This window comes from Glycine max, chromosome 3 (genome assembly GCF_000004515.6).
Source record: "Glycine max cultivar Williams 82 chromosome 3, Glycine_max_v4.0, whole genome shotgun sequence".
Classification (NCBI taxonomy): Eukaryota; Viridiplantae; Streptophyta; class Magnoliopsida; order Fabales; family Fabaceae; genus Glycine; species Glycine max.
Window position 1 is genome coordinate 35,818,484 of NC_016090.4, and position 24,592 is coordinate 35,843,075.

A 24,592-nucleotide genomic window follows, 5' to 3' on the forward strand; every position below is an offset into this window, starting at 1 on the left:
TTTATCCATCAAAATCACAATTTTTTTAAACATTTTGAAACCCATGATTCCATTGTGCCTACATTTTATATGCGAAATGTGTTTCTGTTTTTTTTTTTAATTTTCAAAACCCACAATGGAATGATTCCATTGTGCGGGTGCATACAAAATCTAAAATGAAAATATGTTTTCATTGTGGATTTTCTATGTAGAAACATGTTTCCCTTATAGATTTTGTTCGTGAAAATGTGTTCCCATTTCAAATTTTGTATGAACCTCCTATTCAACAACAAAAATACATTTCTTTTGGCATGACAATTATGTAAAAAATCTACAACATAAATGTATTTATGTGGACAGGGAGTGTGTACAATATATAAAATGGAAACACATTTCTACGTACAAAATGTACAATGGAAATGTGTTTTCATTTTAACTTTTGTATGTTCCCCCTTAATACAATGAAAATATATTTCCATTATAGATTTTATATGCGGTTATACAACTGACCCATGGAAGGGTAATTTTAGAAATTACGAAAAGTTTCCCACTTGGGTAGTGTTGATAGCAATACCTTTTTTTTGGGCTAAAATATATAATAAGATTGCGATTGGGCCGAAATAAACGGCATAAACCCAGTAGCAAGGGACTCTCTAGAGAAAGAAGAGAGGGATATTCCTCTTCACCATTTTTGATTCTCAAACCCAAACACTGCAATTTGCCGGGGTTTTATCTTTATCTAGAACTCGAACCAGCATCAGAGTCAAATCCACTTCACTCTACAGTGACTTCTTTGTTTTTGAGTTTTCTCAAGGTAATCTAATCAATCACTTACCATCTTTCGCAATTTCCATTTTTCTTGCCCTGGCTTGTTATGTTTTGTTCCATCTTTCTAAATTTTCAAGTGGGCATCTTGAGGGCACGAAAAGGTAGCAACTTTGAAGTGCCCTTGATAGTAATTTGATACTAACACCCTGATGCTATTTCTGCCTTTTCCATTAAAGTGATTATGATAATGTTCGTTTCTCTAAGTGGGTCTACCTTTTTTTGTTTATTGTTTTTTATCATTCTAATTCACCCTGTTTCGTATTGTGTTGGTGCTTTTTTGAAATTTTGATTATTTGGTGTTGGTCACATCACGTCCTTTTGATCCACAAAGTTTTGAAATTGGGTTAATGACTCCATGAATCATAATTACGTGCTTTATTCTAAACTAAAATGCAATGCAAATGAATGGATTTTAAATAAGAGCAATAATGTTTATCCATTTTTTCAAAAGTTCAAAGAGCTTTGGGAATGTTTTGGTGAAACACTTATAAATTGAAGTGGTCACTTGTCAGGAATATGGTGTTCAATGTATTCAGATTGAAATATGGGTGATTTGAGCTCTTCAGTCATTTGATACTCTAGCCAGTTGGTATTTCTGCCTCTTTCTCAACTAACATAATTTATATCGTCCATTTCTCTCCGTGGGTATAGTCCTTGTGTTGATTTTTAGTGGTGATATTTATTTTGTGTTGACGAATGCTCATGCTTGTGATATTACAAGTCTTTACCCTTGCTTACTTTTTGATTGACATTGTTGGAAATTACTTTGATGAGTCCTTGAATCAATATTAAGTGTGCTTGATGAAGCAAGCATTTTATTATTATTTGAAGCAAAGTGCAAGTGATGGGATTTTAATTCTTGTTTCAGGAGTGTGCTTAAAGTAATTAGAGGATCCTCTGATCGAGATGGCTCAATTGCTATCCTCTTCTTGCTCCTTGACTATCTGCTCTAGAAATAAACCTTACCTAAAACCCTTTAACAATTGTTCAACACTGTTTTCTATCACGTTAGCTTGCAATAATTCCAAAACTCCATTTAGAAGGCTTTTCTTGCAAGAACAGAAGCCAAGAAAAGGTTCTCTAGTAGTACATGCTGCTGCAGTTTCAACTAGCCAGGAAACCCCAGTTCAAACTAGCTCTGGCGATCCTTTTAAACCACAGCGAGTCATGGTCATTGGTGGAGATGGATACTGTGGTTGGGCAACTGCCCTCCACCTTTCTAACAAGGGTTATGAGGTTGCCATTGTTGACAGCCTTGTTCGACGCCTTTTTGATCACCAGCTTGGACTGGATTCTCTAACACCGATTTCTTCTATCCAGAACCGCCTTCAGCGTTGGAAATCTCTCACTGGAAAAACTATTGAGCTCTACATCGGTGACATATGTGATTTTGAGTTCTTGTCTGAAACCTTCAAGTCATATGAACCTGATGCTGTTGTCCACTTTGGGGAACAGCGGTCTGCTCCTTACTCTATGATAGACCGGTCAAGAGCTGTGTATACTCAGCAGAACAATGTTATTGGGACACTGAATGTGCTCTTTGCCATAAAAGAGTTCAGAGAGCAGTGTCATCTAGTGAAGCTTGGGACCATGGGTGAATATGGGACACCAAATATTGATATCGAGGAAGGTTATATTACCATTACTCACAATGGAAGGACAGACACTTTGCCATATCCCAAGCAAGCTAGCTCATTCTACCATCTAAGCAAGGTACATGATTCACATAACATAGCTTTCACTTGCAAAGCTTGGGGGATTCGAGCAACTGATCTGAATCAAGGAGTTGTATATGGGGTCAGAACAGATGAGACTGCAATGCATGAAGAGCTGTATAACAGGTTTGATTACGATGGAATATTTGGAACTGCATTGAATCGGTTCTGCGTTCAGGCTGCTGTTGGTCATCCACTTACTGTATATGGTAAAGGAGGCCAGGTAACATACCCATGCTTTTGTTTATTTGTTGTTGATAAAAAGAATGACTTTTGATGATTGTTGTGGCAAAGGACATAAATTTTGCAATATTTCAATCAGAACATGTTTATATTGTGTATTGTCCATTAGACTACTGGAGAAGAATCAAAGACCATTGATGGAGCTTCTCTAAGGCAACTCCACATTTTTCTTTGAAAATTAACTGTAACTATATTAAACAAGTCCTGCTTTTTGGGTTCTTGGTAACCTCATGTATTTGTTGCAACTCAATAGATATCTGAGAGTTATTGATAGTAACTATGATTAACCCCAGCCACTAGTATACAATGTTAAATGTTGATTTTGTCTCACTGCCTTGTCCATCTTGTTCCATTGAGACTCCAACAGCGCGAATTGATTCTTCAATTGCTCTATTTTCTTAGTTCTCTTCCTATATTAGTTGAATTGGTATACTGTGTGTCTATAGGAAAAACTTTTGAAATGCTTTGATGCTAATTTTTTGTTTGTATTTTATAATGCGCATATTTCAGACTAGGGGCTTCCTTGACATAAGAGATACAGTTCAATGCGTTGAGCTTGCCATCGCAAACCCCGCTAAGCCTGGGGAGTTCCGAGTCTTCAACCAATTCACTGAGCAGTTTTCAGTGAATCAACTCGCCAACCTTGTTACAAAAGCTGGTGAGAAGCTGGGCATTGAGGTGAAAACTATCAATGTGCCTAACCCGAGAGTCGAGGCAGAAGAGCATTACTACAATTGCAAGAACACTAAACTTGTTGATCTGGGACTGAGACCACACTTTCTTTCAGACTCTCTCCTTGATTCACTGCTCAATTTTGCTGTTCAGTACAAAGATCGTGTTGACACAAAACAAATTATGCCTAGTGTGTCTTGGAAGAAAATTGGGGTTAAAACAAAAACTGTACCCCCTAAGAAGTTGGGGGGGGGGGGGGGGGGGGGGTATATATGGCTGCTGGCATAACTGTGTATCCTTCATGATGTGTTAGGTTATGCTGCATTGCCGTGAATATTTAAAATTTCTGTATTATAGGACTTTTTATGTTACAATCCATCTTTGTGACTCTCCTTATGTAGAGTAGATTTTTGAGTTTCAACTTTTCCACAAGATCCATGTTCAACGAGTGTATTGATGAGGATATTCCTAAGAGGAAAACTACTGACTTTTATAAAGGCTTCTTTAGAGCAAAGGAGTAAATGTGTAATAATAGATCAAAAGAAGAGGCCAACACTTTAAAAAACTCATTTCCAGGGGATGGAATGAGTCGTTTGATTCATTAATATTTAACTTAGCTTTTAAGTTTAACTTAGAGCTCGAAATAAATCTTTTTTCCAATTCAGACTTAGACTCAATTCAAGCTTGTAAGCAATTTTGTTGAGCTCGTTAGTTCTATTACATGAATCAAGAGTCAATTTTCTTAAACCTTATACATTTCAAAATTTCATTTTATTAATAGATTTTAAATCAAAATGGTTGTTTAATTTTTTTTATAAAGACAAAATTAAACTTACTCACTGGGTACAAAAAAAATATAATTACAAAGTCTGTATAAATAAATTATTTCACCTTGCAAACGAGTTGAATTATATATGATTTAAGTTTGACTCATTTATATAATGAGTTTAATTTTTAATTCAAGTTTAATTCATTTGATTTATGAACTAAATTTAACGAACTAGTTATTGAATTGAGTTTCAAATGACTTGGTTGAATTGAGTTTCAAATGACTTGGTTGGATAGGAATATAAACTAATGAACATGAAAATATTGATTAATTGTTAGAAGAAGAGATATTAAGTCCTCTTCAACTGGGGTGCTACCTTTTATCTTCTTTTGTATTCTATAATTCATAGATAGATTAATATTGATTATTAGTTAAGTATATTGCTATAAATTATTGATCAATCAATGGATATATTTTTGTTTTATTTTGACAGCAATATGTTAAAATATAATTAATTGACAGCAATTTGTTTCATTTTATGCTCCCAATTTTTGGTGATTATCTTCATGTGGACAATTGGTCCCCTACTGCCGGACTGCTTTTAACTTCTAGGACCACTCCCGTCTCGATATATTTTGGAACAAAATTGTGTCACAGCAACCTTGTATTATAATGCAACCTTGCCAAGGATATTCCTATCCTAATAAAAATGCTTCTTGTGCATACGCAATAACATTATATAAGTTGTACTATGTTGACAGAATTAACGTGTAAAGATATATATAAAAAATTACATAAGATTAATTAAGTCTCTTAAAACAATTTCCAAAAACTCTAGGGTGAATTTAATTCGGAGACAAGCCAATCAAGTTTCTCATTCTCTTACAAGGACATCTTGATTTCATGTTAACAATCATATCTTTTCAGCATATTACCAATTGTATTTTTGATGATATTTTTGAATGAAATGCAATAGATATCTCTCCTGTAAAAAAATTACATAAGATTAGTTAACTAGAATATGGAATATTGATAGAGTTATGCTATTTGGTACGAAGATTTTTGGTGAAAAACAGTACGATTGCTATTTGCCTCGATTTGATGCTTCCGCATTACATAATGCAACCTTGCCAGCTCTAGTATTTTCAGCAGTGAATTCATTTGTTAATCAAACGTAAAACTATTGTAAGACAACATGCTATACATATATGTTAATTAGTGACAAAAGAATAAGTTTGTGCATGCACATTTTCAGGTGTCCTGATCAATAATAAGTTGTTTTATACTATTTTTCATTTTTAACAATATTGGTATTTGATATGAAAAGATTCTTCATGTAATTTGTTGTGAACGAGTTTTTAATCAATCAAGAAGATAGGTATATATGAGTAGAGTAGAGATCGACATAATGATTAACCATAGTAAAATCTAATTTTAACGAGAAACAAGAATTACAATTATATATCAATACATTCTGTTCGTACATGTGCCTGAAACCTTAGAACCTACTATAATATTGTTCATCAAACAAAAAATAGTGACATAACACTAGGAACTTCGGTAGGCATGCACGTAGGAAGATGATAGCAATACAGAGAGGGCTGATACCAGACCAAGCAGGAACATCAAGAGGCCAACACTAGCATAAGGACAAGAATATTTCTAAATTTCCTTAACCAATTCTGTTATAACAATTTGTTCAATTTTGTTATTAAAATTCAGCGCACTCACAGTGGGACACATGCACCAATTAGCTTGTGCTGCTTATAAATGTGTATCCAGAATTGAAGTGAATACATGAGAAATTTCCACTATTGCTTTTCCTTTATTATTTCTGCTTAGGATTAGAATCGTAGTTCCCAACAGAAGAGCACACGTAGTATAAGGCATGCAACCAATTTATTCATCAGCACGATTAACATTTTCCTTCTTCGTACGTACTACTGTAGGGTAGAGATTCCACAATGGGCTTGGATTCGAGAGTAAGGCTCTTTGATTTTCTCTTTGTCATAGAAACGAAGGTATTCATAATGGTCGAATAGTGGTTTATAACGCAAGGGATGTTGCTTATTAACTAGCTCCTCAGGTATACGCATCACCTTATTACCACCAAAAGAAAACAGTCCCATAGAGTATCTGGTTTTCTTTGCATTCATTGTAACTCTGTGTTCACATGGCCGTATTCTGCCATTACTCCACACCTACGCCATGAAAATATAAACGCATCGAAGTTAAAATTATATGAAAAATGTTAACCGTGCTCTTAGATTAATTATTAAGGAATTAAAAGAAGAAATATTTTTATTAACATATGTAAAATTATGTTACTCAATTTTATTTTATTTTATTTTTACATTTTTTTATGATTTTCACGCTCATAAAAGAATGTAAAATGTAAAAGAAAAAATAAGTTAATACTAATTTATTCACTTTATCCTTTTAAACTTATAGAAACTTGGATACTCCGATTTTTTATCATGAAATTGTGTATTTTGTAAAATCCTATAATATTTTTTTATCTCTAAAACATTATGGACTAATTTATTTGCCCCCACTGATTTTTTTTGGATCCACTGTTGATCTCAATAATAAATATTTTTTCCTTCTAGTTCATTAATCAGTCTTAAGACACTAATTAACAATTCTGCCACCAGTATTTGATTATATGATTTATTCAACTAATGTTCTCTTATTTTATTTAACGAACATATAAAAAAACAGAAAAATTTAAAGCAATAAATAATTTAAAACATATTAAATTTTCATAATTGATAATTACTTCAGTCTTAGATTAGTATTCAAATCCCAATTGATCGAGGTGGATGAATGCCAAAGTGATAATTAATTTAAAATGAATAAAGTATATGATATTGTGATAGATAATTAGGGTATACTCACATTGAATGCGTCACCTGCCATAACTACAAACGAAGAGGGTGAAGCATCAATCCCTTTCCATTCCCCATCCTTCAGTTTGATTTCCAAGCCATTCAGATTATTCAGCTGATGTACAATGGAAGTGATGGTCAAGTCCGAGTGAGGTTGCAGTCCCAAATCAATTTCACCCGTCTGGGGTGTCCTATACATCATGCATCGAAGTAGATAATCGTTTGATTCTATGAAAGAATCGCATCGTTGCATGTCCACACCATAGCTCTCAAACACCATTCTCTTCGCCATATGGTCCAACTCTCCCAACAACTTAGAATACTCATTGATGCTTTCACTATATGGAAAATTAAACCTCTGCCATGAGCTAGCAATTGTTCACAATCATATTATATTTAAACAAAGATATAGGAAAATAATGTGTAGTTAAAAAAAATAATATTCTCTCTCATAGTTGTTAATTTATTTTAGCCCATATGTTACTTTTCTATAATTAAGAGGCAAGAAAAAAACCCAAAAAAATATATGATAAAGTCCTCAATTTCTTTAGGTGTATAAGTAGAAATAGAAAAAAATAAAGAAATAAATAAAAGAAGAAAGATAGAAATTAATAGATGTAATAAATGATGCGAGAAGAAATGAAGAGAGAGATATAAGAAGAAAAATATGATAAAATTAAGATGAAAAGATAGAGTTGGTGTATGTTAAGTATTTTTAAAAAAATATTATAACAAAATAATATTATCTTTTTAATCATTAGTTGATTCTCTTAGAATATATTTTCTGAGAGAAATAAACACTTTTAAGTGTGTGATTAAGTTTCAAAGAATTAGCTTTAGAATCAAAATTTGTGAGATATTTTTGGATTTAATAGGAGAGAAAAAAAAACCCTTTATTATTAGGATGGTTAAAAAAACAAATATTACCTTTTTAATCACGTGTTACTATTTTTTAACAAGAACAGCCAACACACAATGAAACGTACACGAAGAGGATAATGATTTGGATCCATTATTTTAATTTACATGAAACATGTGTGCAAATTAAAAAGAGGCACCTACCAGAAACGATGATTCCCCTCCGGCCACATTATGTGGCCAAATTTTTGACACCCTAGCAAGGTCAACGGATCATCAATGCCCACAGATTCATACAAAGGAAGCCACGAGACTTGCCCTAAGTAGCCATGGAAAAGTTTCTCACTAGTCTTTTGCGCTTTTGTCTCCACAGGGAGATCAAATAGCTCTTCCACCGCAGATACAACTGAGTCACAAAGCTCTTTGCCAACTTTATCATAGCGTGCCATGAAAAAACCGTTGTCCTCGAGTGCAGTCCTCACTACACTGCACGCTGAGAGCCATGCATCGGTGCCGGGCTTCTTCGTGTTTTCGTCGGTGAAGTCCACCACATGAAGTTCTTGAGACTGTGTTTGGGATCCCATGATCGATGATGATTCTCTCGATCTTTAGGATATCACTGCTCTCGTTGAAAACAATTATTCGTGTGTGGGAAAGCTTGATGGTGTTGTTGGCTTTCTTCCTAGCTTTTGTGTGATTTTATATTAATAATGGATATTTGTTTGTTTTCGGGGCTATGATTTTAAATTCTTTATTTATCTGTGCATAGTAAAGTATTGGATATAGTGTTAGGTCTCTCAAGATTTTGTCCAAATTGATTTTAGTCTCTATACTTTAGAGACAATGGTTTTATTCTTTGTATTTTTTGAAATATGATGAATTTGATTTGGTCAAATAAGTATAGGGAACTCATATGATTGATAAGGTGATGTAATATTTTTATTACATTTATATGTGAAAATAATTTATTTAACAAAAATTTTCATGCTTAAAATTCTGTCCATCACACAACAAAATTAATCTTTAATCCTCATAATCTCTAAACCTAAGAAAAAAAAATTAAAATAAAATATAGAATTGGTAATGAAATTTACTACATTTTCAATAAAAGTAAATCATGTCCCCAAAGTTAAGAGTCCATTTGTTACGTTTAGGTTTTTTCATCAGACAATCAATTTTTTTAAAATATCATCTATTTTGGATTTTTATGTGTTTCTTACAACTTTTCAAAATAATCAAAAGCTCAAAATAATATGAAATCTATTATGAGCAGAAGTTATTTAAAGCTATTCAAAAAATCAATTTTTTTACAAGAAAAAAGTTATGCAGTGGCATCCTTTTTTCATAAAACTTTTTTTTTTTATTGTAAACAAACATGTTTAATTAAAATCTGAATTAAAAAAGAAAAATATAAGAAAACAATCACTAAATTATTTTATACCAGAATTACATCGATCCATTCTTAAACAAATCGACCTGAAATTAAAAAAAAACAATTATTAATGGATCATTGATAACTGCAAAATCTGAACTAAATTGATAATTATTTTGGCTAATAATGATAATAGTTTCTTCATTTTAGTAGTGTTTTTAATGAAATTACGAAGAAATTAATATCTTTGTAATTTGTGATTAGCAGAAGTCAAAAGAAGAAGAATTAAAGTGTTTTAGAGGGAATTAGACAATAAAATGTGAAAGAAAAAGAATTGAGGAAGAATTGGAAGAATTGCACAGCTCGCTCAGTGGACAACCCAGGCTCGGTGCGTGACGCTCACTTAGTGGGAAGTTCTAGGCTTAGCGCACAATTCTCGCTCAGCGCGTGCACTCACTCAGCACGCAGGATCGGCTTAACACAAGAAGGCCCACGAGGAGAAGCCCAGTGCGTGCTTAGCGCGTAGATACGCGCTCAACATGAAGTCATAAGCTATACCTTAGGCTTATAAAATGAGAAAGAAGTAGAAGGAAAAGACACACCGAGTCTCAGTGTAGAAATCCAAAGCCTGAGTTTATTCCTTAGGGGAAACCCTCTTTCCTTAGCGATTTCCCCTTTTGTTGTTATTAGTCATCTATCACCTTCTTCCATTGACCCATGAAGTGTAAAACCTCTCATGACTATGAGAGGCTAAATCCCCATTGTTAGGTGCCTGGAGGCCAAAAACGCTTGTAATGTAATTCTTTGTCTATTTGATGTTATTTTGTTTCCATTATTCTTCTCTGTGCTCGTTTATTATTATGGTCTGATCATCCATATAATGTTTAGAGGGTAATACATTGAAAAATGGTTATTTTTTAAAGAACTGGGGAAGGGTAACTTAATAAATTCATTGCTAGAAATAGATTGACATTTATTTTGCCCACTACATCTCTTATCTTAATGCAGTTTGTTAGTTTATCTTTGCAAAAAAATTTGGGGGAAAAGGATAAATAAATTAGGTTCTTCGTGCGAGAAACCAAACACAGGGTAACTCAGCTCAGTAGATGCAAGTGGAAACAATGAACTCATTAATTAAAGTAAATCTTTTACATTACATCATAAGTAGATTTGGCATACTAGGCCCCAACATCATTGCATTCTGATTCTATCTTTTCACATTCAAATTGTTGTTTGTTTTTTCTGTTAATTTTTGTTTGCCTTATTCCAAATTTCACATTTATAATTTATTGTCTCTGTCTTCTCTCTCTTTTCATTGCTTAATAATTAGATTTGTATCACTTAAGTATAACCAAAATCCTAGGGATTCAACACTTTATTACTTGTGATAAAATTGATACACTTGTCAATCTGTTAACAATCATGTACAAATGTTACGTTTAAGTTTGTAGCTCACCAATTCACTAACGAAAAAAAAGTTTGTAACTAACCAAGATTCTTTTTTCCATCTGACCTTCGAATTATTTATGAGCAAAACTCATCTGCATGTATTCATATATTTGAAAATGTAACATCTCCGCAGTTGAGAAAATTATTTTGAAACGTATGTTGGTCTCAACAATTAAGAGTACATACCCAGGACCACCATATAATTTCACACTTAATAATATGATCTCAGCAAATCAATTCATTGGTTCTGGACGACATTGGCTTTAATCCACAATAATTCATTATTAAAAATGTAATAAAATCTTTCGTAGAAATAACATGATTTATTCTATTCAGATAAATGCTTTGACGATTTTACAAGGAAAAGAGATACTTGATAAGAATGAAAATTTAAAAAATATTCAAAATAGCACATCTAAAGATGTAAGAAATAAATTATATAGGAACCCAGTTCCATCTTGATATGGCAGTCTTATGAGGGTTTATTTCTGTGGATGCATAGTGCTTAGAGGGACAGAGATCATCTATCTGTTGCATCATCTAAGTGCAAAACATCACAATTTGTACTTTTTTCTTTATCCATAAAATTCGAACTCACAAATCATAGTTTTTTTACAACAACTTGTCCATAAGAAATCAAAAATGAGAAAGATTTACAACAACTTACACATACTATTTAATCAATTGAGCTGAACTCTAGTAAAAAAATAAGGATTCAATAATCATTTTATTACAAATCATTGTTGGTAGTTAGTAAGACTTTTAAATTAGTTTTATAAAAGTTAATAAACTTATTATATATGATAATTTTGTGATTGAATGATAGAGTAAGATTATGTTTAATAAGTTTATATAGTACATGAGTTTATTTTATTAGCTTATACAAAATAAGCTAGCTTATAAGCTATAAGTTTTTTCTTCTTCTCAATTCTATCTTTATTGTTTTTATTTGAAATTTCATTTTATCCTTTTTAGTCATTTTAAAAATCCTCTCCTCTTTTTTGTTTGTCTGAAAAACCATCATATCCAATTTTATGTTAACTCATCAATTGTCAAGGTTATATTTTTTTTAATCATATCAATTTTATAAATATTTATTGAATTATTCTATGTTTTTCTCTAAAATTATATGACTTAATTCATTTTCTTACATAATTTTTATTTTATTCAATTTGTAAAAATAAAAATTTCCTTTTTTTAACTAAATTCCATGCACAATTGAATATGCTCTTTTACATCATTTGACTTATAGTTAACTTATCAACTAATCTTATTAAACACTTTTAATTAAATTAGTTAAAACTTTCAGCTTTTCAGCTCATAGTTTATAAGCTTTTTTCTTTTTGTGAGGAACTAACTTATAAGATAGTTTTATCAAACATAAAAAACTATTTTACATATCATTTTTAATTAAATTAATATAAAAAGATTGCACGTTTTTAAAATAAATGTTAATAATAATGATGCTTATGTAGACTTTTTTTTTAAAGGAATCCTTATGTAGACTTTATATGTAGATTTTTTTTTCATTTTATTTTTTAAATAAATAAACAAGAAATATTTGAAAGAAGGAGAGAGAGATTCAAGGCGATTTCCTGTCTAAATTCAACCCATTACCAATTTTTTCACAAAAACTCTAACTAGAAGTTCACGGTCCATAAAATGGTCCACCAAATCAACACATTATTGGATCTTATGCAAAACACCAAAGCATCAAATTGTTTTGCGACCCCATTTCTAATTCCATGGAAAATAATAACTGTTTAAGACCTAAAGTGAGAATAATTTATTATCATATAATTTGTATTGTAACCCAAAGAATTGCCATAAGGGTGTAACAGCTAAAGTAAGAATAATTTATGTAACAGGACTATTCATATTCGATTATCACCATGCACAAAATTCTCTTGAGTTGAGGGATACCATTAGTTTCTCATACAGGAATAGAAAAGTATAATTTATATTGTGTCATTTTCATGCATATAGTACAATTGTTTCATTTTTTTAATGCCATACAGTAGCACCAACATTGCATTGGTGCAAAAATTAATCAAATAATAAACAGCTTCAAACTATTACATTCATTTTTCAGGTACCTTCTTCCAAATCTATTAACAAAGTGAAGAGCAATAGCGAGGGAAGAAAAAGCATGGGGTCAGAACCCGAATTGAAGCTGCCAACTATTGACTTCTCCATTGAGGACTTGGAGTTCAATGTTGCTAAGTGGGAATTAGTGAAATCCCAAGTTCACAAAGCACTTGTAGAGTATGGTTGCTTTGAGGCTTTGTTTGATAAAGTCCCTTTGGACCTTCGAAAAGCCATTTTTCTTCAAGTGGAAGAGATGTTCGATCTCCCTTTACAAACCAAGCAACGAGTTGTGTCTAGTAGGCCATACCATGGTTATGTTGGGCCTCTTCAACTCTATGAGAACATGGTAATTGACGATGTAGATAATCATGACAGTGGAAAGTTTAATCAAGATCTTATGGCCACAAGGAAAACCAAGTTTTAGGCATGCATTAGAAACGAAGCTTTTATTTATTTCACACACCACATCTCAAACTTATAGTATTTGTCATCTATAAACTTATCACATCAATTAACTAGTGAAACAAGATTTTTTTGCCATTATAACAACTTTAACTACGAAAAAAAATAGTTTAAGTACTAATTTAATCTTTGTACTTACACGTTTGTTATGTTTTAGTCCTTATACCTATAAATGACTCATTTTAGTCTCTAAATACATACTTTTTAATCTATTGTAATTTCTACAATTTTGGATATAGAGACTAAAATGGATTCAAAGATATACATGTAAGGACTAAAATAAATACTAAAACATAAGATTGAAAGTGTATAGAGATTAAATAAGTAATTAAAAAAATATTAGAACACCTTTTTGACCCCTCTTCATGTTAATTATTTGGCAGCAAAAATCTACAATCCTTCACAGAGCAAGTGACAAGATTGGATCGGATTATAAGGAAGATGATTTTGGAGAGTTTAGGAAAAATATATGGACGAGCACATGAACTCAACAAATTACCTTGCACGGCTTATCAAGTGCCAAGGCCCTCAAACTAATGAAGCAAAAGTTGGCATAGGAGAGCACACAGACAAGAACATATTGACCACATTGTGTCAAAATCAAATTGATGGTTTAGAGGTACAGATCAAAAGTGGAGAGTGGATCAAATGCAAGCCTCAACACCAAATAGTTTCGTTGTTGTCACTGGGACACACTTTATGTAATTAATTTCTATATACATTCCACTTTCTCTAGAAAAATTATAAAATTATCTTATATAAAAAAAATGTGACACTAAAAAATTTGATGATTAATGCAAAGGTTTAATAAAATGTGTTGCAGGCATGGACAAATGGGAGGGTGCATACGCCTAATCACCGAGTGATGATGAGTGGAAACGAGACAAGGTTCACTATTGGATTATTTACAGTTCCAAAACCAGGGTTCATAATAAAGGCCCCTGAGGAGCTTGTGACAGAGGAACACCCTTTGCTCTTTAAGCCCTTTGTCCAGAGTGAGTTCATGAAGTTTCTTCACTCTTCTGAGAGTACAAAGAATGCTCTGAAGGTTTATTGTTGAGTCTGAGATTTGATTCATGATTACACTAATGCTCCCTCTACACAATCCCTTTGGAATTTTCATAAAAGTGTGTATTATTTGAATAAAGTTTGCAATATAATGTGTGTATGCATATGTATGAACCTTTCTTCTCCAATTCATATGGACAGAGATTGTGGGAGTTTTGTATTATCCAAACTCAGGAAGAGAGTTTGTTTCAGAGTAAGGTTAAATTAAAAGTAAGAAAATAAAATAATCAACGCACTTAGGATGTGGTTGTATCACACGAACAAACACAAAGCTGAAGGCCAAATTAAACTTTAAATAGAGCTAGACAAGACTTGGAGATCATATATAGTCCTAAAGTTGAAACCTAAACTAAATAATCTACCACTAGTAGGCACAGATCATAGAGTTGTAAATAACATAAACAAATTAAGAAACAGAAGCCCCAAAAATGACCAAAATATCTTTATGATGGAAAGCATACTATTAACTAAAATAAGTTTGCAAGTTCTCAAATTTCCTCTACTGCATGGTTTTTATCTCCCATGAATATCAATTTAGCCTCCTTATTGTTGAAGGAAATAATGATATAAAGACAAACGACTTTCTCACTCACAAGGTTAGATTTTTTTTAGGAGTGATAAAATACTGATTGGAGTATTTTATTCTTTGGATAGATTTGAATCATGCACTGTAGTAACATCTACATTTTCTCTTCACTACCTATTATTCGTATTCTTGTAATAGTTTGTATAATGTTCTAACTTCTAACTTCATTACCATCATTATACACTTGAAAAGAGCGAGGTAAAATAATTATTTTCTTAATAAAGGCAAAGTTGAGCTCAATAATTCATTATTTTAATTGGATAAAATAAATTTTTTTTCTCACTTATATATTTTATTTTAAACCAGTTATCTGACAATTCATTTTTTTCAACCAGTTATCTGAAACATTTTTACGTTTCATTTCACTACTCAATGATAGTTTCCTTCTGTTATGATGATGTGAGAGAAAGAATGTCACGGTATCACCTTTTTCCCCTTTTTTAAGGGAAACCACCACCAGTGCGCCACTACCATCGATCACGCTGCACCACCACCATGGTTGACCGCGTCGTCCAACCCCTTCTGGTGAGAGCAGTTCACACTTCATTCCTGCTTCCCATAGTCGCAAGGAAAAAGAGAAAAAAAAAAAAGGAACAGAGAGAGAATGCAACAAACTCAATGTGCGAGTTCGGGAACTTCCAATCCTGCTCTAACTTGCAGAAGAGCTGAAATACAACACAGCGGTGAACCTCACAAATCGCAGTAACGGAAAACTACAGTCAATCCAGAATGCTTCGATTTTTTTAATTTGTTTGTATTTAATTTCTATAACGTCTTTACCGGATTGTCAGCAAAGAAAGAAAGGAATAAGAAGATAATCTAGGGTTTTGAGACGGAGAAGAAGCAATCACGAAAGCAGGAGAAAGTGATAGAAGTTAGATCGAGCATAAAATTAAAGAGAGAGAGAGAGTGGAAGCTTACAACAATAAGCTTGAAGAGGTTGGCCTCATTGGGAGAAAGAGAAGCACCCATTGTTGTGGTGGCAGAGACTGATAGTGAGAGTGCGAGCTTTTTAGTGGAAGCGGAGCGAAGAAGAGAAAAAGGGTTCAGTTGTGGATGGCGTGCGTGCAGTGCAAGTACAACCCTCGTGTCCTCATCCTTTGTGGTAGATTTGTTTAGGGGATGCTATGGGAGGGTCGTAAGGGAGAAGGGGAAGGGGTTGGATAGCGCGGTGGTGGCGGTGGTGGTGGTTTCCGTTGGAGAAGGTGAAGAAGGAAAGAAAGTAATAAGGTTTGTCATAAATCGTAAAAATTTTCAAATACTTAATTAAAAAAAATGAATATTATATACTAATATGAAAATGACGGTATAAAAAATTTAATTAATAATTTATTTTAATATTATCTTTAGTCAATTTGAAAGTTAATTTTTTTAAAATAATATATTAAATATGATATAAATAATTCAAACAAACTAATAATTAAGATGTGCTAAAAGCTGTTTTTGGTGAATCAATCAAACTTTGGACCACAACCTATGTAGTTATGCAGTTCTGTCTTATTTGTATTAAATTCATAAGTTCAATTTTTTCTCACTTTTTTTTTTTACATGTTGAAAACTCTATCCATTCAAGTTAGAGCACAAAAGTAAAATATTCACACATCAATTCAGTTTAGAGCACATGCCTCTCTCTACCCAGTTGCCAAATTTTAGGAATTATTTACTAAATGGTTCAAACCTTAGAAATTATGAATATGTTTAAACTAAGTAGCACTTAAAAAAAATCAGAACCGTGTTTCTGTGATTGGGAATTGTTAATTCATGAGCCACTGGCAGAAACTATTTGGATAAATGCTGCTCAAATAAAAGACACAAAATACAAGAGAATGCTCCCAAGTCACAACAAATGATGCTTTTTATTCTGGCCTGTGACAATTGACTAGGGATAAACACAATTTGATAGATTTATTCACTTGAAAACTAAAGAGAAATATACCATTTCCATGGGTAAATAAATTTTTATTCATTTAGTTACTTTCACAACATATACTACATAACCACAAACTCCTTTCATATACATACCTAGAAGCTGTAGAAATTTAGATTTTATTCAACATACATAGCACAACATAAAGTAGTCCCCAACACACATTTAACTTCTGATATATTTATATCATAGAAACCACAAATAGACTGTCTTCACATGATACATATTTTGTACACCTCAAATACCACAATATACCTTGATCCTAAAAGCAGATTTTACAGCTTCTTCTGTGAGGAAGAAACGAAGATATCCATAATGATCAAATGGTTTATAACGAAGAGGATGTTTCTCATCCTCTAATTTTTCCTCTGGTTCCATCACCTTTCCAGCATATGAAAGTAGCGCCAAACAGTATCTGTCTACCTTTGAATTCATGAATACTTGGTGTACACATCCCCGTATCCTGTCATTACTCCATACCTGCAAATTGAGATTTTTAATGGAAGGGCCACTATTCAATGATATTCATTATTCATAGTATGCCAATTTTTTGTTAATCATGCATATGTTTGGTTAACGGGCTAATAATCAATTTTTAATGCATTAGTCAAACATTACACAAAATTAATAGAGTTTAATATGCATGTATCCTTAAGTTTTTACTTTCTTACTCAATCCGAAATTATCTTTAATACGAATTTTAAGATAATTATTATATATTTAATAAATATATCATACATGGATAGAGCAACTAATGCTATGTTTGTTTCCCTGTAGTGCACCCCTCAAACAGCCATTTAGGCAAAAGTAAAAAATTGTTAATTCTAACACTACACTGCTTTGTAATGTATGCACTTTCATTTAACCGGTAAATCAAACACACAAAAATTTGAGCTTTAGGTCTATCAACATTTGCTATTAATTTTTTAAATTTTAAAAAATTCACATATATTGGCTAAAAAAAGTATTTCTCAGAGAGCATTAGTATTTACACATTCAGTAAAAAGTCAGAAGGTGAAAAACACACTACCATGAATGCATCACTAGCCAAGACAGCTAACATGTTGGGTGAGGCATCAACCTTGAACCACTCTCCATCCTTCAATTGAATTTTTAAGCTATTTAACTTCTGATTCAATATAGTTAGGAATCCTGAATCTGTATGAGGACGCACTCCTAAGTTGGTCTCTCCCTTCTTAGGTGTTCTGTATTTGTAGCATCTGAGAACATAATCAGTTGATTCAAGCAAAGAGTTACATTTCTTATTGTCCAATCCATAGCTCTGAAACGCCATTCTCTTAACAAGATAATCCAGTTCTACCACTTCATTTGCATATGAATTCACACTTTCACTGAAAAAACAAAACCAAAAAAATGTTTGATAAACAGCCTAATTAAGCATATTTTTAATAACTTCAGAAGGGTAATTAATTAATTACCTGAATTGGTCATTCCCTTGTGGCCACATATTAGTTGTGTACTTGTGACAATCTTTATCATTCAATGGATTGTCAATGGCCATGGATTCAAACAAAGGAATATCAGAGCGTTGCCCTGCATAGCTACCTTATCAGTGGAGTGCTGCATTTTGTCTTCTAATGGAAGATCAAAGAGTTGTTCCATTGCAGAGAAGACAGAGTCGTAGAGCAATGGATCAACCTAGTTGTAGAGTGCTAGGAATCCTCCGTGATCCTCTAATGCACCCCTCACAACATCACAAGCCGAAACCCATGTGCCAGTTCCAGGTTTAAGGTTTTCATCACTGAAATCAATAACAGGTAGAGGATGCTGAGACTCTCTTTCTGTCCCCATGATTATCCTTCTCAACCTTTGCTCCCTCACCGTTTTACCAAATGATTGTTTGGATTCTGGAACTAGAACTTGTGTATTTATATTTGATTTGTGTTGTCATGTAAGTTTAAGTAGAATACAGGTTTTTGCACGAGACAATTCTGTTTGAATAAGATAAATCATTATGATTTATGAGCCATAATTTTTCTCTCCTATTATCTATTAAAAATAGTTACATATTCAAGATTCAAATTCGACCTACTGAAACAACAAGAATTACCTTGTGTTAGTTAATTTATGTATTCAGTGGTATATTTGTCTATAATTGAAGGGAGACAATGCAAATTATTATTGAGATAATTTAGAAGAATGTTTTAAAAATCAAGTTTAGAAAAATGTTACGTGACAATTATTAGAGAAGAACTATAGGTAGATAGATATTGAATTGTTTTAAAATTAAGTTTAGAAAACTGTTAATTTGTGATATATTACAAGTAGAGCTATGGAAATTGGAATATCAAGCTTAATTGATGGCCAAAACTTATGTTAAAGAAAATCAAACTTTGTTTTGTCACCCCATTCAAAAGATGTCCAAATTTTTTATTGTTCTCATTGTCAATCCGTCAGCTTATCCTCAAGCGATCCATTTATGCAGAAGGCCGTTTATACAGTGAATTTAAGATGGTTTAGGTTCTAACCTGCCTCATCAACCTGTCAACCATTTAGAATGAGAGTGCTAGTTTAAATATTATAAAATAAAAAATATAAAAAATCTTTTGAAGAGGCTAAATAATTGTTGTTACTAAACCTTATAAAAACATCATAAATGGTTCAAAACTTTCAAATGAGTCTGAAAACATAGGGACATGTCATAATTTTTTCAAAATAGATGAAAGGCGAAATTGATCTTATAACAGTGTAACCAAACATGAGATAAACATCTCCACCAGCAAGCTAATATCTTAATATAATACTATAAGTTACAAAAAAATCATACCAACTTCTATTTCAATTTTGAAAATTGCACTTGGTCCCCACCAGTATGTGTGTACGATATGTAGTAAATAATAATTAAAAATAAATTTATTATAAATTAAGAAAAGGATGTCACTGTACATTCTTTCAGCTTATGCAGAATAAAATTACAATTTCTGAAGTTAAAATCTGAACAATTTGGCTGGTATAGTGGTGACAGCATGGCTTATTCTCCAATAATGATTACAAGTCTACGATGCTTCTTTTTATTATTATAGCCGTACAACCAATATAAAAATTTCGTAATTTCTTTTCCAATGACACGGTTAAACATATCATGACAAAAGAAATTCGAATGTTCTTGTTTTATGGTAACCATGACAATACTTAAGGATAAGAAAATCCATAAATTAAATAAAAATACTAGTTATATATTTTTTAATATAATAAATAGTTCTATTATGTACATACATGAAAGGTGAGAGAAGAGAGAGATCACTGGATCAATTGACATTAGATGTCAAATTTTTAAACAAAAACGAAATTAACGATTTCAATTGTTTAATTATTTGATTTTTTTTAGTTAAATTATAATTTATCATTTTAATTTTTTATCCACAATTTTAGTTCTCATATTTCTTTTCACGATTTTAGTTTTCAAATTTTAAAAAAATCTCAATTTTAATCAAATTCTCAATTATATATATATATATATATATATATATATATATATATATATATATTATTAATTTTTTGTGGTAGCTTTAATGAATATTATGTTAAGTTTGGATTCAATGACCCCAAAATAAAATAAATCAAATGCATATAAAGACAAAAAGAAAATAAAAATTATTTTGCTAGTAAATTAATAGTAAATACAAATGATAATATAATTTTTGATAAATTATCAGTAAGAACAAATATTTTTCTTCGCGGAATTTATAAATACAAGTTTATTTATTCATAATTTTCTCCTTTGCTTTGGTTTGGTCGTTTGGACATTATTCCTGGGTACTGCTATAGTGCTGTGGAGTATGGTTTTGTTGGAGAAATGATACAAAATCATAGCTACACACTTCAACATGAAAACAACTTATCAACCTGACTATATTATGAGAATATTGCTTCAATCGATTGTAAGTGTTTTTGGTTTTTGGTGGATAATCGATTACAAATTTATAAGTTGTACAAAGTAATCAGTGTGTTTTTTTTTTTCGGAGCATTGGAAATTTCAGTCTCTCTTTAATCCACGGGATTAATCGGGTTAAAACCATAAGCCCAAGCCCATGCAACCAATAGAAGATCCCGGCCCATCTAAGGATTCATCAGCTATCGGTTTCCTCTCACGCCCAGCCACAAATAAAATGTTTTCTATTCTCTGTTTTATATATAAATTGAGGATGAAAGAGCCCAAATAAATGCATTAAATTAAATAATATATTCTTGCAATTGTGCTTTAATTTGTGTGGGAATTTGGATTTGGAGCATTGCAAATTCTTGCAGTTAAAAACTCTAGAAATTGTATGATACAAGCAGTTCCTCACATACAAGCAATTTCGAGTGACTTTTAAACGGTCAGAAAATTAAGCTCCAAAAAAGTAATAAAATAAATGTTAAGTCTATAGTTATTAAACTTGACTTGGACCAGTTGGTTCAATCTGAGAACCAAACACTCAATCTAATCTGATGTTATCCGGTCTTGAACCACTGATTCGGTGACCGAATTGACTCAATGGGTCATACATTTTTAAGATTTTTTTTTACCATTGAACAATATCACTTATATTAGTAAAATAAATTTATACCCTTACCACCTACTTTTACATATTTGCTTATATTTTTTATCAAGCCTAATCACATCTTGAAATTTGAGATGATAAAAGTGTTACGATTTTCAATTTTCCCTTAATTAATTTATATGTGTATTGGATTATGTTTTTCGTTGTACATCAATAATACATATTTTAAATTCTAAGTTAAGGTTGTTTATGTATACCAAATTCTAAAAAAAATATGTTACATGCTCAAAATTTTAAACAAGTTCATAACTATGCTTTTAAATATATTGAGTTTTATTATTCTTTAAATCTTAAGTGTACAAATTTACATATAATTAATTTTTTTAATATAGATCGGGTCGTGCGGATTGACCTTTAACCTAGTGATCTAGTATTCTGATTGAGTCGATAATCATTCCGAATCTGATAATATTGGTCACGACAACATTTATGCATAAAAGAATCATCTTGAATTCATCCAAAATTATAAAGAATGAAAATAAGATTTTTAAAACTTAATATACCAAAACAAAAAAACACTAAAACATATAATAGATAAGTGACATTTAACAAAAAAAAATGCTTTATAACTAATAGTCTTGACATACTATGTAAATATATAAATAATACTAACATTTTATCCATTTTATTTTTGAAATGTTATTTAAAAATATAATATAAATATATAAAATCAAATAACTCAACCCAACCCTATGTTAGTTTGATCACAAAAATTTATTAGCAAAGTGGGCATAGATCACCACAAAATGCAAGTTTTATTTTAACTACTCAATTCCCTTCGGCATGTCCATCGATGACCTCATCTCTTCCTTCATTTTCTGATTTCTTATTTGCAATGTGACTGTGTGATGAGTCGTGAGTCATGCATTATGGCATAGCAAGGCATGCTTAATATTCCGTCGGGGGAGTTTTCAGGTCGACACTCATTCATTCATTTGCTATATTTTAAATAGATTATTAATGCCATTGATCCTATATTCAAATATGTAATAACATTTGCAAATATGCCAAAGCTAAAAATAAATAAGCCAAAGATTAAAAACAAAGACGGACAAGCAATCATCAAATGTAGGACCAAATATATAGTGACAATTTGCTATGATCAATGTTAATTAAGAGGTGATTGGGTTTAATATTTAAAGCTTAAGTTTGACCAGTAAAAAAAATAGCATATTCAAGTTTTAACTCGTTTAAATGAGTGCTGTAAAAAAAATCGTTTAAATGAGTTAAATTTTAAGTTTGAATTTATTTTAATAGAAAAATATGATATTTCTTCAGCAAAAAAAGAAAAATATGGTATTTGAATAGGATTTGCTTACTTTAGACATAATAACAGGCTGGGGCAGGTCGATGATGGCTTTGATTTTTCGAGGCAGATGCGGGTTTAAAATTTTGAAATTCATCTTTGTCCTCATTAGATTTTTTTGGGTTTGGAAAACTCTCGTAATAATTTTTGAAATTTTAATTTACTTATACGATTTTAAATAAATTATATATTAAGTTATTGATTATATTTTAATTCAAAAATACATAAATTAATAAATAAAAAGTCTATGAATTATATTATATTTTTAGTTAAATATATAATTTTTTTATTAAAATTATTTAACTAATATAATAGTTTATTTCTGGAAGATGGGTAAAGCTTATTAAAGACTTTATTGTCAGAGGAGGTCTTTATTTACAGGGAGACAAACTAAGTGGTGGACACTCTTGCCAAGTTCGGGTTATCTAATGTGGCTTCTATTCTATCAATAAATAAATAAAATGTGGCTTCTATTTTTCTTCCTCATGATTTTTAATAAAATTTTCTCTATGGGGCTGTAGCTCTTCCCTGTTCACAATAAATTTAAATTAAATTATTTGTATAATCAAACCAAAATTAAATTAATTCTGAGTTAATTTATTTATTAAAATATATAAATTCAATCAAGTTTTCAGCGAGTTGAGTTCCCAAATCTCAACTCAATGACGTTCTTAGTTGAGACAAAATATAAATCCAATATATCATCATTACAACGTTTTCAAATCGATCGGATGATATTACTATCAATTGCCATGATCATAAATACATATTAAATTTTAGATTATTCAAATAGTTACAAGTATGTTAGTATTCAATATCCACATTTTGTTTTATTTTTGTTAAAGTATCATAATATCATATACTTAGACAGAATATCAATTAATTTTGAATTTCCATAAAATTAATATATCCCATAAATCTTTAATTCAACAGTTGAATTAACAAAGGATTTTAGTTTAAGGTTTTCGCTCTCTAATATCTATACACTTTCTGTGAGTGTGAGTGTGACAGTAAAACGCGTTTTTATTTGTTAGAAGACAAATGAAATGATGACTGTTTTAACAAAAACTGTTGTTGTATGCAAATTTTTAAGACGATTGTTATAAAATTGTTGTCGTTGAAGTCGACCAAATTATAAAATTGTTACCGCAATTAAATTAAGATGATTGTTGAAAAATCATCATTGTTTTATCCTCCTAAAATATAATTTTTTTAGTAGTGAAAATCATAAGTATTCTCGTATTTTAATACTTAAATCTTTGAATATGTTAAACCCTTTTCTCATTCTTATATTGATTTTTAAGGTCGAAGAGGGTGTTTGATATAGGATAAAAATTCATTGTATTATATCATTTATAACCAATTTTATTTGATGACACAAGACTTAATCGTTGTTATTTGAGGTTAGAACTATCATAAGTTTAATAATCCTGAACCTCTCATTGTCCAGTAACAAAGGTGCTACTAAATTAACAATCGATTAATTGTTGACTTCCTTTTTATTTTGAGCGATAATACTGAACGACTTCATCATATATTTGATTTCTATTTTAACACTAAAAAGAAACAAACATATAAAACACAAAGAGAAGCACTGTAGTGTTCAAAAACTATTAAGTTTCTTTTGTCAAGAAATACTATTATGGATCGAAAACAATAGGAATGATTAATTAACCACAAGGCTTGAATCCTGACCAGTATGGCTACCTCTATTCCACAATTTCTGGCATCTAGAAACCGTTGACGACAAAAGAAATCCGGTTTTGGGCGGAACAAAAAGAAAGAAAAATCGGTATATTCTATTCTATAAAGATGCT

General features: G+C 31.2%; 4 protein-coding genes and 1 long non-coding RNA gene across 8 annotated transcripts; 2 read left to right on the top strand and 3 right to left on the bottom strand.

Annotated features, from left to right (window-relative positions):
- Positions 1–635: 635 nt before the first annotated feature.
- Positions 636–3,869, top strand: LOC100805019 (UDP-sulfoquinovose synthase, chloroplastic). Of its 3 annotated transcripts, XM_014773738.3 has the most exons (4): positions 650–793; positions 1,320–1,396; positions 1,676–2,745; positions 3,276–3,869. In XM_014773738.3, exons 3-4 carry the CDS (start codon positions 1,714–1,716, stop codon positions 3,723–3,725), a joined length of 1,482 nt encoding a protein of 493 aa, XP_014629224.1. In that variant the 5' UTR covers positions 650–793; positions 1,320–1,396; positions 1,676–1,713; the 3' UTR covers positions 3,726–3,869. The 3 variants fall into 3 exon arrangements, with proteins under 3 accessions (XP_014629223.1, XP_014629224.1, XP_014629225.1); XM_014773737.2 differs by lacking the exon at positions 1,320–1,396 and having other exon boundaries at positions 636–793; XM_014773739.3 differs by lacking the exon at positions 1,320–1,396 and having other exon boundaries at positions 791–908.
- Positions 3,870–5,566: 1,697 nt separating this feature from the next.
- LOC100791791 (probable 2-oxoglutarate-dependent dioxygenase AOP1) lies at positions 5,567–8,925 on the bottom strand. Of its 2 annotated transcripts, none has more exons than XM_003521104.5 (3): positions 8,157–8,925; positions 7,105–7,432; positions 5,567–6,407 (listed from the first exon to the last, which is right to left on the bottom strand). In XM_003521104.5, the coding sequence occupies exons 1-3, from the start codon at positions 8,534–8,536 to the stop codon at positions 6,147–6,149; spliced, it is 969 nt and encodes a 322-aa protein (XP_003521152.1). In that variant the 5' UTR covers positions 8,537–8,925; the 3' UTR covers positions 5,567–6,146. The 2 variants fall into 2 exon arrangements, with proteins under 2 accessions (XP_003521152.1, XP_040869956.1); XM_041014022.1 differs by having other exon boundaries at positions 5,607–6,407; positions 7,105–7,462.
- A 3,997-nt stretch (positions 8,926–12,922) lies between these two features.
- Positions 12,923–14,383, top strand: LOC106798086 (probable 2-oxoglutarate-dependent dioxygenase AOP1). Its single transcript, XM_026128032.2, has 3 exons — positions 12,923–13,278; positions 13,707–13,839; positions 14,147–14,383. Exons 1-3 carry the CDS (start codon positions 12,923–12,925, stop codon positions 14,381–14,383), a joined length of 726 nt encoding a protein of 241 aa, XP_025983817.1.
- A 281-nt stretch (positions 14,384–14,664) lies between these two features.
- LOC121174595 (uncharacterized) lies at positions 14,665–16,321 on the bottom strand. The gene is made up of 2 exons (XR_005890728.1): positions 15,899–16,321; positions 14,665–15,642 (listed from the first exon to the last, which is right to left on the bottom strand). It is a non-coding gene; the product is annotated as an uncharacterized lncRNA (long non-coding RNA).
- A 724-nt stretch (positions 16,322–17,045) lies between these two features.
- LOC100792845 (deoxypodophyllotoxin synthase) lies at positions 17,046–18,426 on the bottom strand. Its single transcript, XM_041013945.1, has 3 exons — positions 18,344–18,426; positions 17,935–18,256; positions 17,046–17,384 (listed from the first exon to the last, which is right to left on the bottom strand). Exons 1-3 carry the CDS (start codon positions 18,424–18,426, stop codon positions 17,142–17,144), a joined length of 648 nt encoding a protein of 215 aa, XP_040869879.1. The 3' UTR covers positions 17,046–17,141.
- Positions 18,427–24,592: the final 6,166 nt, after the last annotated feature.

Bases quoted from the DNA above. Each gene is read 5' to 3' on its own strand.
- LOC100805019 (XM_014773737.2), top strand. From the start codon at position 1,714: ATGGCTCAATTGCTATCCTCTTCTTGCTCCTTGACTATCTGCTCTAGA. The intron at 2,746-3,275 runs GTAACATACCCA...CGCATATTTCAG, and splicing joins TATATGGTAAAGGAGGCCAG to ACTAGGGGCTTCCTTGACAT.
- LOC100791791 (XM_041014022.1), bottom strand. From the start codon at position 8,536: ATGGGATCCCAAACACAGTCTCAAGAACTTCATGTGGTGGACTTCACC. The intron at 7,463-8,156 runs GTAGGTGCCTCT...AACAATTGCTAG, and splicing joins GAGGGGAATCATCGTTTCTG to CTCATGGCAGAGGTTTAATT. The intron at 6,408-7,104 runs GTGAGTATACCC...TTCATGGCGTAG, and splicing joins TGGCAGGTGACGCATTCAAT to GTGTGGAGTAATGGCAGAAT.
- LOC106798086 (XM_026128032.2), top strand. From the start codon at position 12,923: ATGGGGTCAGAACCCGAATTGAAGCTGCCAACTATTGACTTCTCCATT. The intron at 13,279-13,706 runs GTTTTAGGCATG...ATTATTTGGCAG, and splicing joins ATGGCCACAAGGAAAACCAA to CAAAAATCTACAATCCTTCA. The intron at 13,840-14,146 runs GTGCCAAGGCCC...AATGTGTTGCAG, and splicing joins TACCTTGCACGGCTTATCAA to GCATGGACAAATGGGAGGGT.
- LOC100792845 (XM_041013945.1), bottom strand. From the start codon at position 18,426: ATGGCCATTGACAATCCATTGAATGATAAAGATTGTCACAAGTACACA. The intron at 18,257-18,343 runs GTAATTAATTAA...TTGTTTTTTCAG, and splicing joins CAAGGGAATGACCAATTCAG to TGAAAGTGTGAATTCATATG. The intron at 17,385-17,934 runs GTAGTGTGTTTT...CTCAATTTGCAG, and splicing joins TGGCTAGTGATGCATTCATG to GTATGGAGTAATGACAGGAT.